The sequence below is a fragment of the Passer montanus genome, unplaced genomic scaffold (genome assembly GCF_014805655.1).
Source record: "Passer montanus isolate IOZ18808 unplaced genomic scaffold, ASM1480565v1 scaffold47, whole genome shotgun sequence".
Taxonomy (NCBI): domain Eukaryota; kingdom Metazoa; phylum Chordata; class Aves; order Passeriformes; family Passeridae; genus Passer; species Passer montanus.
Genome location: NW_024369596.1, coordinates 1,491,939 through 1,513,300, shown reverse-complemented (window position 1 = coordinate 1,513,300; position 21,362 = coordinate 1,491,939). Strand labels below are relative to the sequence as shown.

Below are 21,362 nucleotides of genomic sequence, written 5' to 3'. Positions count from 1 at the left end.
AGAGCTGCATTGGAATCTTGCATTTTACCTTCCTGCAATCCTAACACCCAACCTGTGGGTGTTTTTGTGTAGAGAAACAGGCTCAGCAGAATTGTGCCTGCCAGCTCAGCTCCTCTGCAGATAGTCTGGCTGAAATAGCAGATTTCCCCTGGAGATGTTGGGCAGAGGGTTTCAGAGGAGGGAAATTGGGCAGCAGCTACACTGGGTCACCTGGGTTAAAGGATGTAGGCCAGAAGCAGAGGTGGTGAAAGGACAGAAGATCAGAGTGAGTTCAGTGCCAGCCTGGACTCCAGTCAGTGTGTGGTGTGTGAGCAGCCCGGGGTGATGCAGTTCTGCCCTTTTTGGTCAGTATTTCAGCCCACCCCAGTGCTCAGCTGGTTCTGTGGTCTCGGGGAGAGCACAGAGCGCTGCACTGAGGGCAGGATGGGCAGGTGCCAGCCTGGGCAGGGAGGCACCCCCGGCTAAATCCACCTCTGCAGCTAAATGGATTGCTAAAACAATCCTTGTGTTGATGAGGCTTTGCAAACCAGGCTGTGGGAGCCAATCACTGACATCACTGGGAGCTCACAGCATTCCAATCACTTCATGCTCTCCTGGGGCTTTTGTTCTCCAAAAAGGAGTGGTTGCAGCCAAACCAGAGGCTCTATCAGAAATTATCCTTCTCTGCTTATTCCCCTGCCAAATAAAACTTGGGAGTCTGTTTTATCCTGTAAATGGGCTTTGGCTCAGTTTCACTGGTGTTCTTCCATGTTTTTAGGATCGCAATTATTTTTTTTTAAATTCTCTTAATTATTTGCGAAATTAAATCCAAATACACATTTATTTGATTGAAAGAAAAGTCATCATCTTTTCTATGACTATATTCTGTTACCTCCTTTGGGCTGCAGAACTAGTGTCTCTTGTGGATTAACTAGAGCAGAGTAGAATCCACAGCTCCCTGTGGACACGTTGGGTTTTTGGCTTTACCTTGAGCATCCACCACAACTCGGCTGCTTGCAGATGCTGAATGCTCTTCTCCCTGACATCCAATCTCAAGATTTGTCACTTTATTCCAGTGAAAATCTCAATTCCCTGCGTTTTGTTCTGCCTGCTCTCTTTGCAGGGTTCAAGAATTACCTGCCCAGCCCATCCAAGGAGCAAATCCTCTGCCACAGACCCCGGGGGCTGCCGTGCATCTCCCCCTTAGTGCAGAGCGTGGAGGAGACCCCCGAGCCCATCCCAGCCAAGATCAAAGGACATATTCCCAAGTGGATTAATGGCAATCTGCTGAGGAACGGCCCTGGCAAGTTTGAGTTTGGCAATGACAAGTAAGTCTCCTTTAAATGAATTAATTTATAAATGGTTCTGGCCAGAACTCTGCCTAAACCCAAAGGGGACCCCCCTCATTACTATTTAGAGCATCTTTTAGTTTCTTTTTACGTAAGGGAAGGAAGAAATATCGATGTCACTCTTGAGAGCAGTTGCTCCCTCGTTTGGGAACTCCCATTTTCTGCAAAGAGGAGCTGAAGGGTGAAGTCACCCAGGCTGGAGAAGCTGAGTCACAGAGAGGCTCTCACCCACTCACCGTGGTGATGGGGAATAAAACATCCCCAGCTTTGTCCTCTGTCCTGAACAAAAATCCATCCCTGAGCACTCTGAAATAAATCCAGGGCAGGAATTTGGAGAGTTGGTTGCACCAAGTGGCGTGAGCTGCTTTGGAAGCAAATCCAGCCAGTTTTAAGAATAATTTATTAAGATATTCCCAGAAGGCACTTACTGCACTTGGAATGTGCTGTTCTAGTGACTGATAACTCAGCTGATGGCAGCAACTGGCCAAAGCTGATCTCCTCCTAAAGTTAGACCATCAGGTGTTCTGGGAGTCTCACAAATCCCTTGGTTTGCAGACAATAACATCCTGCAAGAAGCTGAGAGCTAAAGTCCTCCGGTTTGCAGTAATAATTTATATTGTTGTACAGCACAGGCTCCGTTCCCTGGGCAGGAGTGGGTGGTTTATCTGTATAGATTATTTCCCAGAATACCTCACACACAACTTTTGCAATCATCACATCCCACAGCTGCGAATGTACTTGTTTTGATTTGTTTTGTTTTGATTTGCTTTGCTTTGTTTGATTCAGGGGTTTTCCCAGACAAAGCTGTGCCTAGCTAATAGTTCAGGGGATCTGGGAATCAGCTTTTACAAACATCAGTAAACCTGATGTTTGTAAGAGCTGTACTTTGATTTTGTACCCTCAGTAAAGAGTGTACTACACAGCATCATATAATGCATAATTGTTTATGTCTTTTTTCTCTCTCCTGGAAGGTTTAACCACTGGTTTGATGGCATGGCCCTGCTGCACCAGTTCCAGCTGGCCCACGGCACGGTGACCTACAGGAGCAGGTTCCTGCAGAGCAGCTCCTACCTGAGGAACAGGCAGCACAGCCGCATCGTGGCCTCGGAGTTCGGCACCTTGGCCATGCCAGACCCGTGCAAGAGCCTCTTTGGGCGCTTCCTGTCCCGCTTTGAGCCGCCACGTAAGAGCGCTTCTGGAAAACTTGAGAGGCTTCTGAGATTTCCTTGGAGGAACTTGCGGTTAGGTGGAAAGGGAGGGGTGAGGAAGTCTGACAGACTTTCTGTGAGCCCGTGTTTTTCTTAGAATATGGCCCAAATGCCAAAATTATGCAAATTGGTGGCAGCCTCAGCTGGGGGAGGCAGAGTTTGATGTTTTAATGTCACTTCAGCTCCCTCAATCCCAGATCTTTTTGCAAATTTCCAAAGAAAGCTGTCCCAGAGGGAATATCCTGTGCAGTGCTGATAATGAGCATTACAGCCTGATGTTCTACCTGAGACACAGCTTTGCCCTTAAAACACCTTGCCTTGCTAAGCTTGTAGGGTAAGTGGGCTAATCCCTCCCTTCCTGGGCTAAGGGGCAGGAGATTATTGAGTAGGGTGAGGGATGGTGCTGCACAGGAATGGAGGTTCCAGGACCTTCAGGATTCTGTGTGTACGTCAGGGAAGAAAGAGGCTTAAATGCAAGCAAAGTGTTCCCCACTAAAACCAGCACAGGGCTGAAGTTTGCAGCTTGTTGCTGATGCTGTGACCATCCTCCTTTTCTCCTCTCCCCTCCTCCCACATCATCTCTCCTTTCCCGAGGTGCTCACGCCTTCACTCGTGGTGACACCCCTCCAAATCCCCCCTCAAGACATTCCAGACCTCTCCACATCCCTCAGCTGCCTTTGCCCAGCTCCAGCAGTGATTTCCATCCCTGCCCTTGTCCTTTTAACCCAGCTCCACCTGCACAGACAGTTTCCCTTTGTAGATTAGCGAGATATTTCCAATCAATCTCACAGGGATTAATGTCACTGCAAATGGGTTTATTTGTTTACACACGTCTAACTCGCCATAATTCAACATGAGCTGCACAGAGCCATGCACAACGGCGGGATTTGTGTTTCAGAGCCCAGTGACAACTGCAATGTGAACTACGTGCTGTACAAAGGGGATTACTATGTCAGCAGCGAGAACATCTGCATGCACAAGGTGGATCCAGAGACGCTGGAAACGAAGGAGAAGGTGTGGGCAGGTGTGATAAGGGAGCTGGGGTACAGGTGGTGCAGAGCCACACCCTGATGGATCAAGGGGAATTCCACTTCCAAAGGAATTTGTGCCTGCAGCATCTCTCTGCCGAGTCCCTGTGCTGCAGCAGGGCAGCTCTCAGGGTGCAGTCACTGCCTGACAGTCACATCTGTCAGTCCTCTGCTCTCCCTGCTTGCCTGGGCTTGTCTGCACCTCTTAGCAGAACAGGAAACAACATTTTTTTTCTGTGAGCAAGAAAAAGTGAACCTTGCTGATCTCACATCTGCCTTTTCCCTGGTGCTTTGCTTTCATATCAATTCTCTCTATCTGCTTTTTACACCTCAAGCTTTGCACACTCCAAAGCTGCCCTTGATCAAACCCTCTGTGGCAAAGGGGTGGTTCAGCTGCCACTTGATTTTCTCCCCCCTGCTAGGAAATGACCAAAACATCAGAGAAGTTTTTCCCTATGTCCTGTGCATCCTCTGGATGTGACAGAAGAAGGTGACCTGTGACAGGACAGCACAAGCCCCCTGCCTGGAGGGGATTTGGGCTGGACAGCTGTGAGAAGGGCTGAGGGAGGATTCTGCCTTTCCTAAGTCAAAATTTACTATTTGGGCTGTTTGACACCAAAAAATGCCAGCTCAGAGCATCCCTCAGCTCTTGAGGGAGCCACTCCAGCAGTCCCTGTGTGCAGGATCAGTAGTGAAGCACGAATAAACAGGATGTAAGCACGGGATGTAAGCACAGCCCAGGCTGATTTACCAGCTGATCTGTCTGTAAACCAGACTGCAGTCTTGAGAGGACACGTGGGGATTTTCAGGTTCAGCTCTGTTGAACCATCATGTCATAAAATGAAAAGAATTCCCCTCAAGCAGTATTTTTTTAGATGCAGACTGTTATTTTTTGGCTAAGTGAAGAAATGGAAAGGATGATTTCACAATTAAACTCTCCAGTTTGAGATGCCTCAATAGCACCTGGTTTTCTGAGCTTCCAGTGACAGAACTCTTGGTGATTTTTTGGGGCAGTGACTGTCCCTTCACACATCTGTGCTTATTATGGGCAACATTCCCACTGTGTCAGCACTTGTACCATAAAGAACATCTTTATGGAAGAACATTCCTGTGTCTTCCAAGGAATGTCTACTGCTATTATTCCTGCTTTACTGACAGAGAAATATCCTTATTTTCAAGGATTTGCAGGCAGAATGAAGGCTGGAGTCCAGATCTCACATTATTAATATGAAATAAAATCTGCTCTTCTTCCTCAGCCTTCCACAAAACCGACCCTTTGGAAAGCTCTGCACTGACTGAAAATCTCTGGCATTTGCAGGTGGACTGGAGCAAATTCATAGCAGTGAATGGAGCCACAGCTCATCCCCACTACGAGTGTGATGGGACAACCTACAACATGGGCAATTCCTACGGCAAGCACGGTAAGGTGGGCATGGCCGGGCTGGTTTTTTGGGCAGGGTGTGCAGGATACCTCCTGCTGCTGCTTCAAGGGGCAGCTGTTGAAGAAACACCCAGAGAGACCTGGAAATTGCTGTTCCTCAGTCAAAATGGCAGTGCCAGTCTGTCCCATCAAACTGGCTCCTCTCAGGATTTAGTTTCAGATGCTTCTCACTTTGGCCTGTGAATATCCAGCAAATTCTCCTCTTGCTGTCCCAAGCTCTGCTGGAAAACAGGAGAATTATTTTTTTAAAGTCCCCTCTGCTGTTAAAGCCTCATCTGGAGAAATTTAGCAATTAGTCACATTCAGTCTGTCCCATCAAGCTCCTCTCAGGATTAATTTCAGATGCTTCTCACTTTGGCCTGTGAATATCCAGCAAATTCTCCTCTTGCTGTCCCAAGCTCTGCTGGAAAACAGGAGAATTATTTTTTTAAAGTCCCCTCGGCTGTTGAAGCCTGATCTGGAGAAATTTAGCAATTAGTCACATGTTTTTCACTCAGAATAAATTGGCTTTTGATGAGCACCATAAGGGTGTTTGCAGGAGGGAAGATGGAATTTATTCTGGTCGCCTGGCTATCTTACAGCAAAGCTGAATTTTGTGGGATATTTTTCTTCTTCTCAGAACTCTGAGCATCTTGATAGGATCCTGTTCAGAGGATCAGAGCAATCAGTCCCTGTCAGCTGTGTAAAATCCTTCTTTTCCAGAGGCCTCTGCAAACAGCCACTGCCCTTTATTCCTTTATTGCAATCCTTTAGGCCAGCTCCACATTTTCCCAGTTTTGACCATTTTTCATTCTTGCTGCTTTCATTTCCTTTTGGCCTCAGCAAACTCCAGCTCTGTGCCACATGCTTTTTTTCCACTGGACATACCAATCTCTGGATCATTATCATCCAGCAGTGCCCTCCTTTCCTGCTCATATGCTCACGTTTATTAAATGAGCATTACTCAGGCTCAGAGTTTTCATTTCCTGTGAGCTTGGTTTTCATCCTGCCCCTGTTATTATAGCAGAGCACTTCAGGCAGAGCTGGCGTTCTCCCAGACTGAGAAGATCCCTCTATTCCTGTCAAGCTTCCTCTTTTTGTTTTGCTTTTGCTGGGTAAATCCTTGGTGGGTAAACCCTCAGAAAGCCTGTTGGGTTTCTGCCCAGTTTAGGAGAGGTTGCTTTAAATATTCCTGGGGAACAGCAAGGAGCAGAGCCCGGGTTTGGTTTGAACACCTTCTCCCCTTTCCAGGATCCAGCTACAACATCATCAGGGTCCCCCCACAGGAGCCAGGCCACGGGGACACGTTGGAGGGAGCCAAAGTGCTGTGCTCCATCCCTCCCAGGGACAGGGCAAAGCCGTCCTACTACCACAGCTTCGGTAAGAGCCCACCCCAAATTCGGGGCATTTGGGGGAAAAGTGATGCAGAAAGGGCTGGCCAGCTCTCTCTGCCCTTGAGATGTTCTCTTGCCCCATGTTTGGGTGATGTTCCTTCCCTCTGGCCCCAGGGATGACTGAAAACTACATCATTTTCATCGAGCAGCCCCTGAGGCTGAACCTGTTGAAGATCATCAGCTCCAAGCTCCGTGGGAAGGCCATTTTTGATGGGATAAGCTGGGAGCCTCAGCACAACACCTACTTCCACGTGGTGAACAAGCACACTGGGGAGGTGAGCGGGTCCTCGGCCCCTGCAGCAGCTCATCTGGGACTTTAGTTCCAAATTTCCATTTTTTTTTCTAATTTTTTTGGAACTTTCATTCCCAAAATTGCTACACAGCAGCCATGGGGAGTTTAAGAACCAATCCAGAAGTTACTGCAATAAACACTTCAAGGCAGGGGTGTGGATTGGTGAAAAATGGGATTTCTTCATGCATTTTCCTCTCTATTGCCTCATTTCTTTGCCAGCCCTAAAAGGACAGGCAGAAAGAAGCAGTTTGGGGCCTTCAGGTCCCAGGTACTGCAGGGTATAAAAAGGTCAGGAGCTGGGAAAGATGCACAGCAAGGAGCTGCTTGATATTTTGGGGTTTTTTCTTCCAGTTTTGCTCCTTAGTGGCTTAAAGCAGCCCTTTGTGGTGACACAAGGACAGGAGGAAACCCCCAAGGAATGAGGGGGTTGCACTGGGGGGGAGCAGGGTTGTGTTCGAGGGTCTCAGGATGAGGGAAGAGATGAGAATTTTGACTATAGTATATTATATTATTATAGTATATTATATTATAGTATAGTATATTAAATATTAGATTAGATTAGATTCTATTATAATTATAATATAATATTATATTAAAATGTTATATTAAAACTATACTAAAATTTTTTTTTAAAAGATCCATCAGAAGGCTGGGAAAAAAAAAAAAAGAATAAAAAACAAAAACTCGTGACTCTCAGAGAGTCCACACAACTGAACCATCATTAGTCATTCAGTAAAAACATCTCACAGGCACCAATGAAAGGTTCACAGCAGCAGATATTTATTATTTCCATTTCTTTCCTGATGCTCCTCAGGAAAGAAACGCAAATTTCTTTTCAGGAGCAAGTCCTTTCGAAAGGACTGTGATGACAGGGTGATGGGAGGGAGGAGGAAGGGAGGCGAGGCAGGGGCTGTGCGAGCAGCTGCAGCCTGCCCTGTCCCTGCAGGTGCTGCCGGGCTCCTGGTGCTCCCGCGCCTTCGTCACCTTCCACCAGATCAACGCCTTCGAGGAGCGGGGCTGCGTGGTGCTGGACCTGTGCTGCCAGGACGAGGGCACCAGCCTGGCCCTGTACACGCTGCAGAACCTCCGGAGGAGCGGGGACGGGCTGGACCAGGTGAGAGCCCTGCCTCTGCTTCCCCTTTCTGCAGCAGACTCGGGTTGGTGGGATGGAGAGCGCCCTGGGGACAGCACTGCAACTCCGTCAAAGCTGAAATCATCATCTCTTGGTGCTTTCTCTCCTTCTAATCTCTCCCCGTGGAGCGTGCCCTTGGGACTCTCCAAGGCCTGTGTGTGATACAGAGCTCCATAGCCTGGCGGAATTGATTTCTGCTTTAAAGCCTTGGTTTTAATGACATTCATTTTCCTTATCCTTGTGTCATGCAATTTTCCCCCCAAGAAATCATGCAAAATAAGTTGTAGCGTAATTTCTAAAGCAAAATAAGTTGTAGCGTAATTTCTAAAGCAAAATAAGTTGTAGCGTAATTTCTAAATGGAAAAAGGAACCCTGTTCCTTAAGACATGATTTAGAAAAGGAGCAGTTTTTATGAAAATCACAGAAACACAAATACCCTGCACTGTTCCCCACAGACACCCCACAACACCACGTTCAAATAAATTGTTTATTATGCCCAGCTCTGTGAAAAGCCCCATTTCAGGCCGTGAGAGGGGCACTATTTTGCATAGATCACATATGGGAAAAGTGGGGGTGCTTTCAGTTTCTCACCCTGCAGATGTGTTTGTTGGAAACCCAGAGTGCTGCATGTCCAGACAGGGCTGAACTTCCTCTGTCTGTGTCCTGAGCTGTCGAGAACCAGCTCAGCTCCGACCTGAAAGGAGCACAGCTGTGCCCCATCGGGTTCTGCTTTCTCTTGGCATTTATTTTGGGGGCTTTCAAGCATTTTTTGAGCTAATATTCAAGTAGAGCAGAGTGTTAATCCCAGCTTTTTTTTTCTTTTTTGTCCTCCTCTGAGCACAGCCCAGGTGGAATTGGATGTGCTGAAGGTGTCCTGGTGTCAGCACTGGACACATCCTTCAAGTGACAAGTGCCATCACCAGCACTCTTCACACCCCCACACTTTGAGGAGTCATTTCAGAACAGAATCTCAAACCTCACTGCATCAAAACCCTCAAGAGTGTCTGGGCATGGCCTGTCTCCTTTCCCCAAATTTGCTGGCTCACTAACCCCGGGCAGAGTTATTTTGTCTGGCGGAGTTCCTCAGCCAGATTACGTGAACCAGAAAAGTTTTGAGAACATGGTTTCAGGATTAACATGTGACTAAAGTGAAGTTTCACAACTGAACTGGTGACTTGTGGATTGAAGTAACTGAGAGACACCAAAATAGGGTCCTTATCTGTTTGACTTAAATTGGAATTTGATGAATTTGGTTTGAGCAGAGCTTTAGTGGCAGTGGTGGAATTTTCCTCTCAATGTGCTCAGTGTCTGCCACGCTGGGGGCTGCAATTTGCTCCCCAGGTAAATCCACCATCACTCCCCTGGACTTCCAACCATGAATTCACGGGTACCTGAGCGTGGAGGAGGGAATCCTGCAGGGGAGCTCCAGGCACTGAAGGCACAGCGCTCTCCTGCTTCTCCTCAGGGTGATGCAAAGCAACATAAACCTGTTCTACCTAAATAAAACCCAGTGCACTGTCTGTCCCACAGCTGGCTTTGGAGATAATGGATTTTTAATGGCTGATTTGCATACCCAGCTCAGCATTAATTACTGTGACAGCAGTGCTGACCCTTTTAATTCGTGTGGTTTTGGTTTCTGCTGTAAATTACTGGAACATGCAGGAACTTCTTCTTTCCATTATGTGCTTTACCTTACCAGAACTTGGTCAAACACATCAGGAAAAGAAGAAGAAGAATTCAGGGGTGTCTAAAACTTCAGAACTGTTGCCCAGAAGTGCATTTAGGCTGAAGTGTCTGTCCTGTCTCATCACCACCCCTTTCTGTCTCTGTGGCAGGTTTATGCCTCCGTCCCCAGAGCTTTCCCTCGCCGCTTTGTTCTCCCTCTGGACGTGGATTCAGACACACCCGTGGGGAAAAACCTGAACCCACTGCCTTACACCCAGGCAAAGGCTGTGAAAGGCGCAGATGGCAAGGTTTGTGTCAAACCATAAATGCATTTATGCAGCAGCTCCTGCCCTGTGCCTCAGAGCTTCAACCACCTGTGGTTTTGTGGTGGTTGGTGGCACCAGCCAGCTCTCCTGCCCTGCCCGAGCTGAACCAACCCCACTGTCACTTCTGCACGTTTCTCCCAGGTCTGGTGCACACACGAAAATCTCCACCCTGAGGGCTTTGAGAAAGTTGGGGGCCTGGAGTTCCCCCAGATCAATTACACCCGGTGCAATGGCAGGAGGTACCGCTACTTCTACGGCTGCGGCTTCGGGCACCTGCTGGGAGATTCCCTGATCAAGGTGGATGTGGACACCAAGAACTTCAAGGTGAGGTGAAATCAGCTCAGCGAGTCCTTCCCCTGAACTGGATTTGAAGGTGTGATGTTTAATGGGGGTTTTAGGGCTTTGCCCACATGGGGCTGGGATGAGATTCCGAATTTCATCCTCACCTTGGGAACGTGGCACAGTCACCAAACAGGAGAGGATGGCACCAGCACACTCCTGGAATGAAAAATGTTAATGAAAAGTTAATAAAAAGTTAATAAAGAGTTAATAAAAAGTTAATAAAAAGTTAATAAAAAGAAATTTCATCCTCACCTTATGGACATGGAAGTCACCAAACAGGAGAGGATGGCACCAGCACACTCCTGGAATGAAAAATGTTAATGAAAAGTTAATAAAAAGTTAATAAAGAGTTAATAAAAAGTTAATAAAAAGTTAATAAAAAGTTAACAAAAAGTTAAACTCTTAAGTTCCTTGGAGCCCAGAGTATTTCCAGGTGCCTTTGTGGGGAGCACTTGTAACTCTGCTCAGTGTAGTAGACAAGTATTAATGCAATGAAACTCATCCATGTGTCCCTGAAGCTCATCCATATGTTCCTGTGCTTGCTAGATTTGGCAGGAGGAGGGATCCTACCCATCAGAGCCCGTGTTTGTGCCAGTGCCTAACGCCACGGCAGAGGACAGCGGAGTCATCTTGTCTGTGGTGGTCTCCCCTGCTGAGGTAACTTGCTGGCAGTAGTTTGTCAAAGTCACACGGCATTAATTCACTTTTTACACCTCAAGGCCCAGCTGGCAGGTAGTTCTTGCTCCCCAGAGTGTCTGGCTCTGCCGTGCCAAGCACAGGCAGTGCAGGCTGGAGTTTCCCCAGCATGTTGGTGTGTCCTGAGTGGGAGCTGAGGCTCAGAGCTCCTGCCCTGCAGCTTTGGTCTCTGTGGTTTGCTTTGTGCCTTTGTGTGCAGACAGTGGAGAGAAGTTCAGCCTGGACACTCACTCTGCCTTTCTGCTCCTCCTGCAGAACCGAAGTGCTTTCCTGCTGGTGCTGGATGCAGAGACCTTCCAGGAGCTGGGGCGAGCAGAGGTCGGGGTGCCAATGCCTTACGGGTTCCACGGCATCTTCACTGCCCACTGAGGAGCTCTGGGCACCTCCTGGGACTCAGGGCCGAGCCAGCCTCAGAAAGAACCTCTGCTGCCTTCACCTCCCACCTTTCCATCACGTCTGGGATGAAGGAGCTGCTTTTTCTCCACCACGACCTCCTGTGTTCCTAACAAAATGCAGCCAAGGAAGGCAGAGGCCCCTTTGCTCCCACAGCCCACTGCTTTATCTACATTTTTTTTACTATCTTGCTAGACCAGCTGTAGCAGCAGTTCACAAAGGATGCCCAGGGAGAGGCTTGCAAGGCAGAAAATGGAAACTGAGGTGATCAACCCCTTCCTTTGGTGCTCTGAGGGGAGGAGAACATCAACACCAGGGCTGTGACTTTGGCTGGAATATGTAGAGCAGAAGAGAGGAGTAAAACCCACAGGAGGGCCCAGTGAAGGGGGGTAAATCCCCCCTTGCACCAAGGTTGCCTCCAGTGGGCTCCAGGGGGTAGGTGCAGACACTCACAGCAGCTGTGCTTGTGCTTTTTTCTGTTCCATAGCAGTGCCCTCTAATAACACCTTGGGGAGTTGTTCCTTTCTCTCCCTGCCCTCAGAGTCTTGTGGGGGACACATCTCCAGAGCAGGACACAGCTCTGCTGGCTGACAGTGCCTGCCTGCCTCCCAGTTCAACCAGCAGCAAACACCAGTAGGAAACTCGGAGAGCTCCACTGTGGCCTTGGTGTCCCGGGGTTGAGCAGAGCAGGACAAACTCCAGCCCCCTCCACCCAGGCTTCTCCAGCTGCTGGACTCTGGCCTGTAGGTGGGTGGGTGTACAGTGAGGACTTCTAGTTGTATTTCTTCATCGTGAGAAGCCTGAAGAATTATTTGAATCGTTTCCTTGATAATAAAGGAGCCCTTTTGCCCTCGGGGCTTTCCCTCCTCTGAGCTTCCTTCGCCTTCTTTACAGGACTTGGGAAAAGAAAAAGGATTTTACCTCAGGGCTGCTGCTCTGGGAGGGCAGAGGAGGCTCAGCCAGAGCTGGTGGAAGCCACTAGATGGCAAACAGCTCCCGTGCCTGCCGCTCAGCCCTGCCCTGCAGCCTGTGGTCACTGTCACCTGCTGTCCCCTCCTGCTCCTGGAGCCCGTCCCCGCGGGGAGCAGCACGGGCAGCAGAACGATGCTGAGGTGTTTCACGGAGTTCAGGCACCACCGGTTCTCTTTTTAATTTTATTTTTTTCTTGTTGAGGTGAGAAAGGGGTCAGAGGCTCAGGTGGCACCTTGTGTGGGTTAGAGCCAGGCCTCGCTGTGTGCCCAGAGCTGCCGTGTTTAAAACTCCGTTTAAAGCCCTGTTTAAAGCTCTGTTTAAAGCTCCGTTTAAAGCCCTGTTTAAAGCCCTGTTTAAAACTCTGATTAAAGCCCTGTTTAAAGCTCTGTTTAAAGCTCTGTTTAAAGCCCTGTTTAAAGCTCTGCTCCCCCCGTGCACACAGGCTGTGCTCCCCAACCCGAGCAGCCCCTGCGGATCCTGCTCCTCTCGCCCACACCCTGCCCCCAGGCTCGCTCTTTTCCCACCCCGACAAACGGCTTCACCCCGTTATCGCCGGGAATTCCCGGGAGTGAAGGGAATGTGCGCTCAGAGCCTCGCAGCACTGAGAAAACCAGCTTCTCCCCGTCCTCCCAAAGCTTTCTGAAAATCGCCGCACTTCAAGGGTTCCTCTGCTTGAGCTCCATGGGTGTTATTGCCGGGGTGCGCTCCTTCAGGTATGTCCATAACCATCCCGGGGTCGAACACGGGGGGATTGGAGCATCCTGGAGCTGAACACGGGGGGATTGGAGCATCCCCGGGGGGATTGGAGCATCCCGGGACTGAACACGAGGAGGAACTGGAGCATCCCCGGGTCCGACACCGGCACGGCGGCACCGGAGCATCCCCGGAGCCGAACACGGCGGCACCGGAGCATCCCCGCGTCTCGGCGGGCGGATCCCGCGGGCTGGAGCCGCCCCGGGGCCGGGATGAGGCCAGGCTGGAGCCGCCCCCGGGGCCGGGCTGGAGCCGCCCCGCTCCGGCCCCGCTCCGGCCCCGCTCCGGCCCCGCGATGTCGCCGCGCTCCGCCCGCCTGGCGCGGCTGTCGCGCTCCGTCACCTTCAGCGCCTGCCACCGCCTGCACAGGTGAGCGCCCCGAACGGGTGAGCCCCGAAATGTGAGCCCCGAAAAGGTGAGCGGAGGGATTGGAGCATCCTGGAGCTGAACACGGGGGGATTGGAGCATCCCCGGGGGGATTGGAGCATCCCGGGACTGAACACGAGGAGGAACTGGAGCATCCCCGGGTCCGACACCGGCACGGCGGCACCGGAGCATCCCCGGAGCCGAACACGGCGGCACCGGAGCATCCCCGCGTCTCGGCGGGCGGATCCCGCGGGCTGGAGCCGCCCCGGGGCCGGGATGAGGCCAGGCTGGAGCCGCCCCCGGGGCCGGGCTGGAGCCGCCCCGCTCCGGCCCCGCTCCGGCCCCGCTCCGGCCCCGCGATGTCGCCGCGCTCCGCCCGCCTGGCGCGGCTGTCGCGCTCCGTCACCTTCAGCGCCTGCCACCGCCTGCACAGGTGAGCGCCCCGAACGGGTGAGCCCCGAAATGTGAGCCCCGAAAAGGTGAACCCCGAACGGGTGAGCCCCAAACAGGGGAATGGCCCAGCACAGGGGGGGATTGGAGCACAGGACCCCGCACGGGTGAGCCCCGCATGGGTGAACCCCGCACAGATGAACCCCGAACAGGTGAGCCCCGAAAAGGTGAACCCCGAAAAGGTGGGGGATTGGAGCACAGGGCCCCGCACAGGTGAGCCCCGAACAGGTGAGCCCGAACAGGGGAACCCCGAAAAGGTGAGCCCCGAATAGATGAACCCCGCACAGGTGAGCAGTCCCGCACAGGGAACCCCGCACGGGTGAACCCCGAACAGGTAAACTCTGAATAGGTGAACCCCGAAAAGGTGAGCCCCCAACAGATGAACCCCAAACGAGTGAGTCCCGAACACGTAAACCCCGCACAGGTGAGCCCCGCACAGGTGAGCCCCGCACACGGAGCGGCCCCGCTCACCCGGGGCAGGCTCCGAGCCCGCTCTCTTCCCGGTCCTGGCCCGGGCCAGCCCCTTCCCGTCTCCATCCAGTGCCCGCCTGCAGTTCCGCGCTGTCGCAGAGCCGGCGGCGCTTTCGCTTTCTGAGCATCGCCCCGCGCCCCCCGATCCGCTGGTTTTCCCCCCAAAACTGAGCTGTGCCTTAACGTGAAACTGCCCCAAAAGAGGTTTTGGGCTCGGCCTCTTCTCCCGGGCTAGGAGAGATAAGACAAGGGGAAACAAGCACGAGCTGTGGCAGAGGAGGTTTAGGCAGATCGGGAGGGATTTCTCCATGGAAACCGGGGTGAGGCCTTGGAAGGGGCTGCCCGGGGAGCCCCCATCCCTGGAGGTGCCCAGGGAACTGCTGGATGTGGCACTCCGTGCTCCGGGTCTGCTTGGACTCCGTGATCTCACAGTTCTGTCCTAGCCTCAGTGATCCTGGGGTTCTGTGAAGCTCCCAAAATGTGCCTTGACCTGAAACACTCAGAGCAGGGCCCTGGATGGCTTCAAAGGGAAAATGCAGAGGGAAAACCTTTGTACTTCTTGGAGAGGCTCCCTAAGCTCTGTTAATCAGCAATAAACCCAAATGTGCAGCTCGCTCCAGGCCTGGGTCACTTTGGGCCCAGATGTTGAACATTTATCCAGCAGTGGTGTCAGGCAGATGCTGTGAAGCAGACACAAAACCACAGCAAGGGAAGATTCACTGCTGCCAGCAGCATCTTTTCATGGAGCAGACACTCTGGCTGGGTTTGTGCCTCCTGGGCTGGTTCAATGTGGGAGAGGGAAGAGATGGAGAGCTGGAAAGCAGAGCTGAGTAAATCCACGAAGATCTGGAACAAATCCATGCCTGCCTTTCCCACAGTAAATCCCTGAGTGATGAGGAGAACCTGAAGCTGTTTGGGAAGTGCAACAACCCAAATGGCCACGGCCACAACTACAAAGGTAGGAAGATGATTTCCATCCTTGCTCACGGAGTCTGCTGCTCTCAGGGTGGGGGTAACCCCCACGAGGGCTGGGCCACTCATTCTCAGCAGCCTGATACAGCTTTTAGTGGCTGGGTTTGTGTTTTTATTAAGAATTAGGAGGAAATTTCAGCAGCAGGGGGTTGAGCCATAGCATGGATTTGCCATTTTTCAGCTGAATAGATAATAAATATTTATCTTCAAATGCCACTTCTTGAATCAGATCTGCTTGTTTACACTCTGCAGAGTCATTGTGATTGGAATGGAGATTTTTCTAAGCAAAAGGCATGCAAATTAAACAGCCTGTAAACATGATTTGAATGTGTTTTTTCACGAGTTCTCCCATTTGTACACCCCGAGCACACAGAATTGGATCTCTCCAGTTCCTGGAGTGGCTCCGTGTGTTGTTGGCACCCTGAAACCTCAGCTAAGGAGCTGCTTCATCAGGGAAGACAGGCTTATCTCCACCTGCCTGGGCCATCAGACCTTGGGGAGGGATTTTTGTGCCTCTGGGTCACTGTTTTTATGGATCATCCCCTCATTTTATAAAAGCAGCCCCACTCCTGGGTGCACCCTGTGGGTGGGCAGGGAAGGGGTTGTGTGTCCCAGCAGCAGCTGGTCTGTTTTGGGTTCATGGGCATCACAGTGACCTGATCTTTTCTTTTTTTTTCAGTTGTGGTCACCGTGCGTGGAGAGGTGAGTGCAGCCAGCATCGTTTTGTGTCCCTCAGCGGGGCACAGTCCCCACAGTTCTGGCCCCATGCCTGGATTTCCCAGAGTATTTTGGGAACTCTGTGCACATCACTAGAGAGGTTTTCCATGGGCATTGTCCTGTTCACAGCAAGGATTTGCAGTTTAATGCTGTTTTCATGCTCGAAGACTCTTCCAGTGAGCTGTTTCTGCCTGGTGTCAGCTTTTAGGAGAGAGTGGGACCTCTGGAATTGTTCCCAGGCTGTACCAAGCCCTTGGGAACACCACAGGAGTGGAGCTGCAGCCCTGTGACAGTGGGAAGCTCATTTCCTTGTGGCTCAGATGAGCTGAGCACAGACACTCCTGCCTGATTTGTGTTGCCAGGCCACCAATGCCCCTTGTGCTTCCCTGCAGATCGACCCAGTCTCGGGGATGGTGATGAACCTGACAGACCTGAAGGAATACATGCAGGTAAAACCAGCCCAGTTTTCCTCCTAATCCCCTGGGAGAAATGATTGGAGCTTGTCTGGTACCAGCACGGAGACGTGGTGAGCTGCTGATGGCAGGGCATCAAAAAGAAATTAGGGAATAATTGAAGACTTAAACGCCTTAGCTCTGTTATGTGAGGCAGTGCCACGTCTCCAGCTGGGGGTCTCACAGCTGGATTTGGGGCTCTTTTCCTCTTTCCCCGTCCTGCTGCCTGGCTCTGTGTGGTTACCTGAGGCTCAGGCCAGGCAGGGACAGGGATGTCACCGTCCTCTGTCTGCAGGAAGCGATCATGGAGCCGCTGGACCACAAAAACCTGGACAAGGATGTGCCCTACTTCTCCGAGGTGGTGAGGTGGGTTGGGGGGGCTCCTGAGAAGCAGCAGCCTGTACCTGAGTGCTGAGCACCCCTGTGCCCAGCCCTGCTGCCCCTGGTCACATCGTGCCCATCCCACCCATGCCACCCCCACTGCTGGCAGTGCCACAGTCCCCAGCAGCCCAGGTGTCCTCAGCTGCCCCTCAGCGTCCCCCCAGCCCATCCTGGCTGCAGCTGCCTCAGCTGTTGGTGTCACTCTGCCCTTCCAGCTCTGACCCTGCTGCTGTTCCCCCCCAGCACCACGGAGAACGTGGCCGTGTTCATCTGGGACAGCCTGCAGAAGCTGCTGCCCCAGGGCCTCCTCTACAAGGTGGAGGTGCACGAGACAGAGCAGAACGTGGTGGTTTACAAGGGAGAGGAGACAATTGTCAAGTGAGGTCAGCCTGAGCTGGGCTGCTCAGGGGAAACGCTCCATGATCAGCTCCCTGCATCCCTGCTCAGGGAAACGCTCCATGATCAGCTCCCTGCATCCCTGCTCAGGGGAAATGCTCCGTGATCAGCTCCCTGCATCCCTGCTCAGGGAAACGCTCCATGATCAGCTCCCTGCATCCCTGCTCAGAGGAAATGCTCCATGATCAGCTCCCTGCATCCCTGCTCAGGGAAACGCTCCGTGATCAGCTCCCTGCATCCCTGCTCAGAGGAAATGCTCCATGATCAGCTCCCTGCATCCCTGCTCAGGGAAACGCTCCATGATCAGCTCCGTGATCAGCTCCCTGCATCCCTGCTCAGCATTCCCAGCATTTCCTGGGCTCTGTGTCACAGCAGAACCAGTGCAGCTGTTTCACAAGGACCGTCGCAGCAGTTTGCCCATCTGGCTTCTCAGAATGGGTTGGTTTCTCTGCTTTTCCTCAAGACCTTCCTGTTTTGCCAGCTGATGTGAAGTTTAGAGTTGTGGCGTGGTAAATAAAGCAGATTTGGCCTGGCAAAATCACGAAAGTATTTGATTTCTCTCTGATTAAATATTAATTTATGGTATTTTATAATGTGAGATTTGGTGTTGCTTTGCTTCTTGATCAAACAGAGAAGCATTTTGGAGAGTGAGAACCACATTACACTTTTTTTTTTTTTCTTCTTATCGGTTTATTTCCTGTGCTGCAGGCACGTTTCTTCCTGTGGCCAGCAGATCTTTCTCCGTGTGTGGAACTGGAGTAGTGGGCAGTAAAAAAAAGCATTTCTGATCCAAACTGGAGAGCCAAGGGGAGCAGGGTGTTGGTGAGAGTGGAAAACTGAGGAAACTGCAGTGGGAATGTCACAGTCCCAGTGGTGGCAGAGCCCTGAGGAGGAAGTGCAAGAATAAACCCTTAAATCCACCCAAAATTCAGTGGGGGCATGCTGGGAAAGCAGTGAGGGAATGGCTATGGCACAATTGCTGTGGTTCAGGGCCAGCAGTCCCAGTGTCTGCCCGGAGGCAGCAGTGGCAGGGCTCTGTGTGATTCCCTTGTCACATCACCAATGTCCTGAGGAGTAATTAGGAACGGCCATCAAGAATAACTTGGTGCATATAATTTAAAAAAACCCAAGCTGATAAGCAGGGCAGCAGTTCCCTTGCTTCACGAGGAAATGGGGTGTTTGAACAATGGGAGCAAACATCCCCTTTGGGAGGTTTAATGAAGCTTGCCTAATTGCCCACCTTGGCCACGCTCTGCTCCAGGCCCAGGTAAAGTGGGGTTTGCACTGCCTGAAAATACCTGGGCTGCTTTAGAACTGCTCTGGAATGTAAAAAAATGGGGACTGCTTCACCTGGGGACACCTCTGTGCCGGCCCCAGCTTCACTCAGCCTCCCTGGGAGAGCTTCAGAAAGGGAACTGGGAGAAAAATGAGGGATGTTCCCTTTGGCAGGGCAAAACCTCTGCCCTGGGAGCTCCAGCTTTGGGGGATTCTGCTCCTTTTTGGCTGCAGGTTCCTCGCAGTGTGAGCCAGGCAGAGAGCACTCAGTGCCCCGGATGAAACGAACACTCAGCTGGCACATTTGCCCCTTTTCCCTGCTTTTTTCTCTCCCCAAATGTGGAAGCTGTGGCGTTTGCTCGGCGTGGGGGAGTTTGCAGCTGCCCCGACCCCTGCTGCTGCTGTGTGGCTGAAATGTTGTGAATTCAGAGCTGCTGCTGCTGATTCACGGGCTGCACTGACTCACACACATCATGTGCTCCCTTTATCAGAGCACGAATCCGAGCAAACAAATGTTACATCTGCACAGCACAGCCCGCTGCTTTTATTGGCATGGAGGCAGAAAAAAAGCAGCCCAGGCTCCTGAGAATTTCTGCAGCCCTGGCAAAGCCCCACGGCAGCCTGAGTGTTTTATTTATTGCATTATTATTATATTTGTGTCAATTATTCTGATCTCTCGGATTTAAACGACTGCAGCTCTGGGGAAATGGAATAAATTGGGTGGCTGCGCAGTGCTTTGGGTGGAAGGGGCTGGAACCAGCAGGGCTGGAGTGGAAATTGGGATTTCAGTGGGTGCTGAACCTCGTCCTGCTCGGAGGGGTCTGCAGCTCTGCAGGGAATTCTCTGTTGGGAATTCTCTGTTTGGAATTCTCTGTTTTGGAATTCTCTGATGCCAAATTCCCAGCTGAGGGAGGCAGGGAGGGGTTTCAGGGGGGAATGAACTCCCAGAATTAAACATTAAGCTCTGCCCGGGTTGCTGAGTGGTGAAATGCTTTGAGGAGAAGGTTCAGGTGACAGTGGGGGCCAGGAGAGGTCACAGCTGACCCCAGCACGGGCTGCAGGGGCAGAACTTCCAGCCTTGGTGCCTGGAAATGAGAATGGCAGGGGAGAAATGACAGGAAATGTCATTAAAAGCGCCCAGTTGTGTTTGGTGGGACTGAAAAACCCAGCCCTGCCTCCTGCCACACGCTGAAATCAAATCAGGTTTTGTGGAAGGGCTGGACGGGGGGACAGGAGCATCCTGGGCACAAGAAATGATTGATTTGAACGTGCTGTTCTCAGGGGGCTGTGCAGGGGTTCCCACGGTATTTGTGTGTCTGTGATTTTCATAAAAACTGCTCCTTTTTAGTGCCAGGGCAGGGGCTGGCTGGAGTTTAATACCTGTGGCACCATCTGCTTCTGTCAACCAAAAGCAAAGGCTGAGGCTGCCCAGGAAATCTGTCCAACAGCAGCTTTCCTTTTTATTTCAATTTGATTTTTTTATTTTCATTTTCAGTTTAGGGAGGTTTTGTCCATTCTGCCCCACTGGAGGAGGAAAAATCTCATTTTTTTGCTGTGTTTGAAGCACAGTGGCCAAGGGGGGACGGAGGGTGCAGCTCTACTGATCCCACCTGGGGCATTAAGAGCCCAAAAGGAGCAGCAGAGAGAGGAACTCCACCAACTTCTGCTGCTCAGGCTCAGGAGCCGCTCCTGGGCTGGCTTTTTACAGCCCATTGTAGCCCAGACAATGAAGGAGTTAATAAATAATCCACACACTGAGCTCAGAGCCCCAGCTCCTCCCAATCCCACAGGGAAATTGGAATTTCCCTCCTTAAGGTGATTTTTTGGGAGATCAGGGGGCACAGGAACTGAACAAGGAGCAAAAACTGGGGAAGGTCGCTGAGAAAAGGAGCTCCAAAATCTCCAAAATCCCCAAAATTCCCCCAAAGTCCCTCATTTTCCAGAGCAGAGGCAGCCCAGGGAGCCTCTGACAGCTCCCACCCAGCAATTCCCACCGTGGGTAAAGCTCATTAGGGTGTTTGCTTGTGCCTGGCGCTAATTGGCGCCAATTAATTACCCTGTGCAGAGGGGAGGCCAAGTGGAAACAGAGCACGGAAGTCTGAAAAATGAGGAGAACAACTGGGGCTGGGGGTTCAGGGGCATTTCGTGGCTTTTCCCCGGAAATTGTTTGTACACTGGTGTGGAAAACTCAATTTTTGATGGTAAATTCACCCAGAAATTCCGTGAATGGGGCAAAGGATTAAACAAAAAATAAAAATCAATTTACCTAGGAATTCAATGAATGGGGGAAAGGATTTAATAAAAAAATAAAAATAAATGTACCTAGAAATTCAGTGAATAAGGCAAAGGATTAAAAAAAAAAAAAAAAAAAACAAAAAAAAAACCAAAAATAAATTTACCTAGAAATTCAATGAATGGGGGAAAGGATTACACAAAAAATTAAAATAAATGTACCCAGAAATTTAGTGACTGTGGGAAAGGATTAAACAAAAAATAAACATAGAAATAAATGTACCCAGAAATTCAGTGAATATGGCAAAGGATTAAATAAAAAAAAAAAAAAAAAAAAAAAAACCAAAAATAAATTTACCTAGAAATTCAATGAATGGGGGAAAGGATTACACAAAAAATTAAAATAAATGTACCCAGAAATTTAGTGACTGTGGGAAAGGATTAAACAAAAAATAAAAATCAATTTACCTAGAAATTCAATGAATGGGGGAAAGGATTACACAAAAAATTAAAATAAATGTACCCAGAAATTTAGTGACTGTGGGAAAGGATTAAACAAAAAATAAAAATAGAAATAAATGTACCCAGAAATTCAGTGAATATGGCAAAGGATTAAACAAAAAAAAAAAAAAAACCAAACCAAAAACAAAAATAAATTTACCTAGAAATTCAATGAATGGGGGAAAGGATTAAACAAAAAA

At 50.5% G+C, this 21,362-nt stretch overlaps 2 protein-coding genes across 6 annotated transcripts in view; both read left to right on the top strand.

The window, feature by feature from the left end:
• The window catches only part of LOC120508362 (succinate dehydrogenase [ubiquinone] cytochrome b small subunit, mitochondrial-like), a 33,964-nt gene extending 21,868 nt beyond the window's left edge, over nucleotides 1-12,096 (top strand). For all 3 annotated transcript variants that reach the window (XM_039721876.1, XM_039721875.1, XM_039721873.1), the window contains 11 exons: nucleotides 1,103-1,307; nucleotides 2,300-2,511; nucleotides 3,435-3,550; nucleotides 4,883-4,985; nucleotides 6,236-6,364; nucleotides 6,493-6,653; nucleotides 7,617-7,784; nucleotides 9,638-9,775; nucleotides 9,935-10,117; nucleotides 10,682-10,792; nucleotides 11,087-12,096. In XM_039721876.1, the coding sequence (XP_039577810.1) occupies nucleotides 1,103-1,307; nucleotides 2,300-2,511; nucleotides 3,435-3,550; nucleotides 4,883-4,985; nucleotides 6,236-6,364; nucleotides 6,493-6,653; nucleotides 7,617-7,784; nucleotides 9,638-9,775; nucleotides 9,935-10,117; nucleotides 10,682-10,792; nucleotides 11,087-11,200 (1,640 nt within the window). In that variant the 3' untranslated portion in view covers nucleotides 11,201-12,096. The remainder of the gene's footprint in view (nucleotides 1-1,102; nucleotides 1,308-2,299; nucleotides 2,512-3,434; nucleotides 3,551-4,882; nucleotides 4,986-6,235; nucleotides 6,365-6,492; nucleotides 6,654-7,616; nucleotides 7,785-9,637; nucleotides 9,776-9,934; nucleotides 10,118-10,681; nucleotides 10,793-11,086) is intronic.
• Nucleotides 12,097-13,594: 1,498 nt separating this feature from the next.
• PTS (6-pyruvoyltetrahydropterin synthase) lies at nucleotides 13,595-17,700 on the top strand. Of its 3 annotated transcripts, XM_039721880.1 has the most exons (7): nucleotides 13,620-13,748; nucleotides 15,115-15,194; nucleotides 15,888-15,910; nucleotides 16,318-16,374; nucleotides 16,673-16,743; nucleotides 17,002-17,177; nucleotides 17,257-17,700. In XM_039721880.1, the coding sequence occupies exons 1-6, from the start codon at nucleotides 13,675-13,677 to the stop codon at nucleotides 17,138-17,140; spliced, it is 444 nt and encodes a 147-aa protein (XP_039577814.1). In that variant the 5' UTR covers nucleotides 13,620-13,674; the 3' UTR covers nucleotides 17,141-17,177; nucleotides 17,257-17,700. The 3 variants fall into 3 exon arrangements, with proteins under 3 accessions (XP_039577815.1, XP_039577814.1, XP_039577813.1); XM_039721881.1 differs by having other exon boundaries at nucleotides 13,595-13,748; nucleotides 16,974-17,700; XM_039721879.1 differs by having other exon boundaries at nucleotides 17,002-17,700.
• Nucleotides 17,701-21,362: the final 3,662 nt, after the last annotated feature.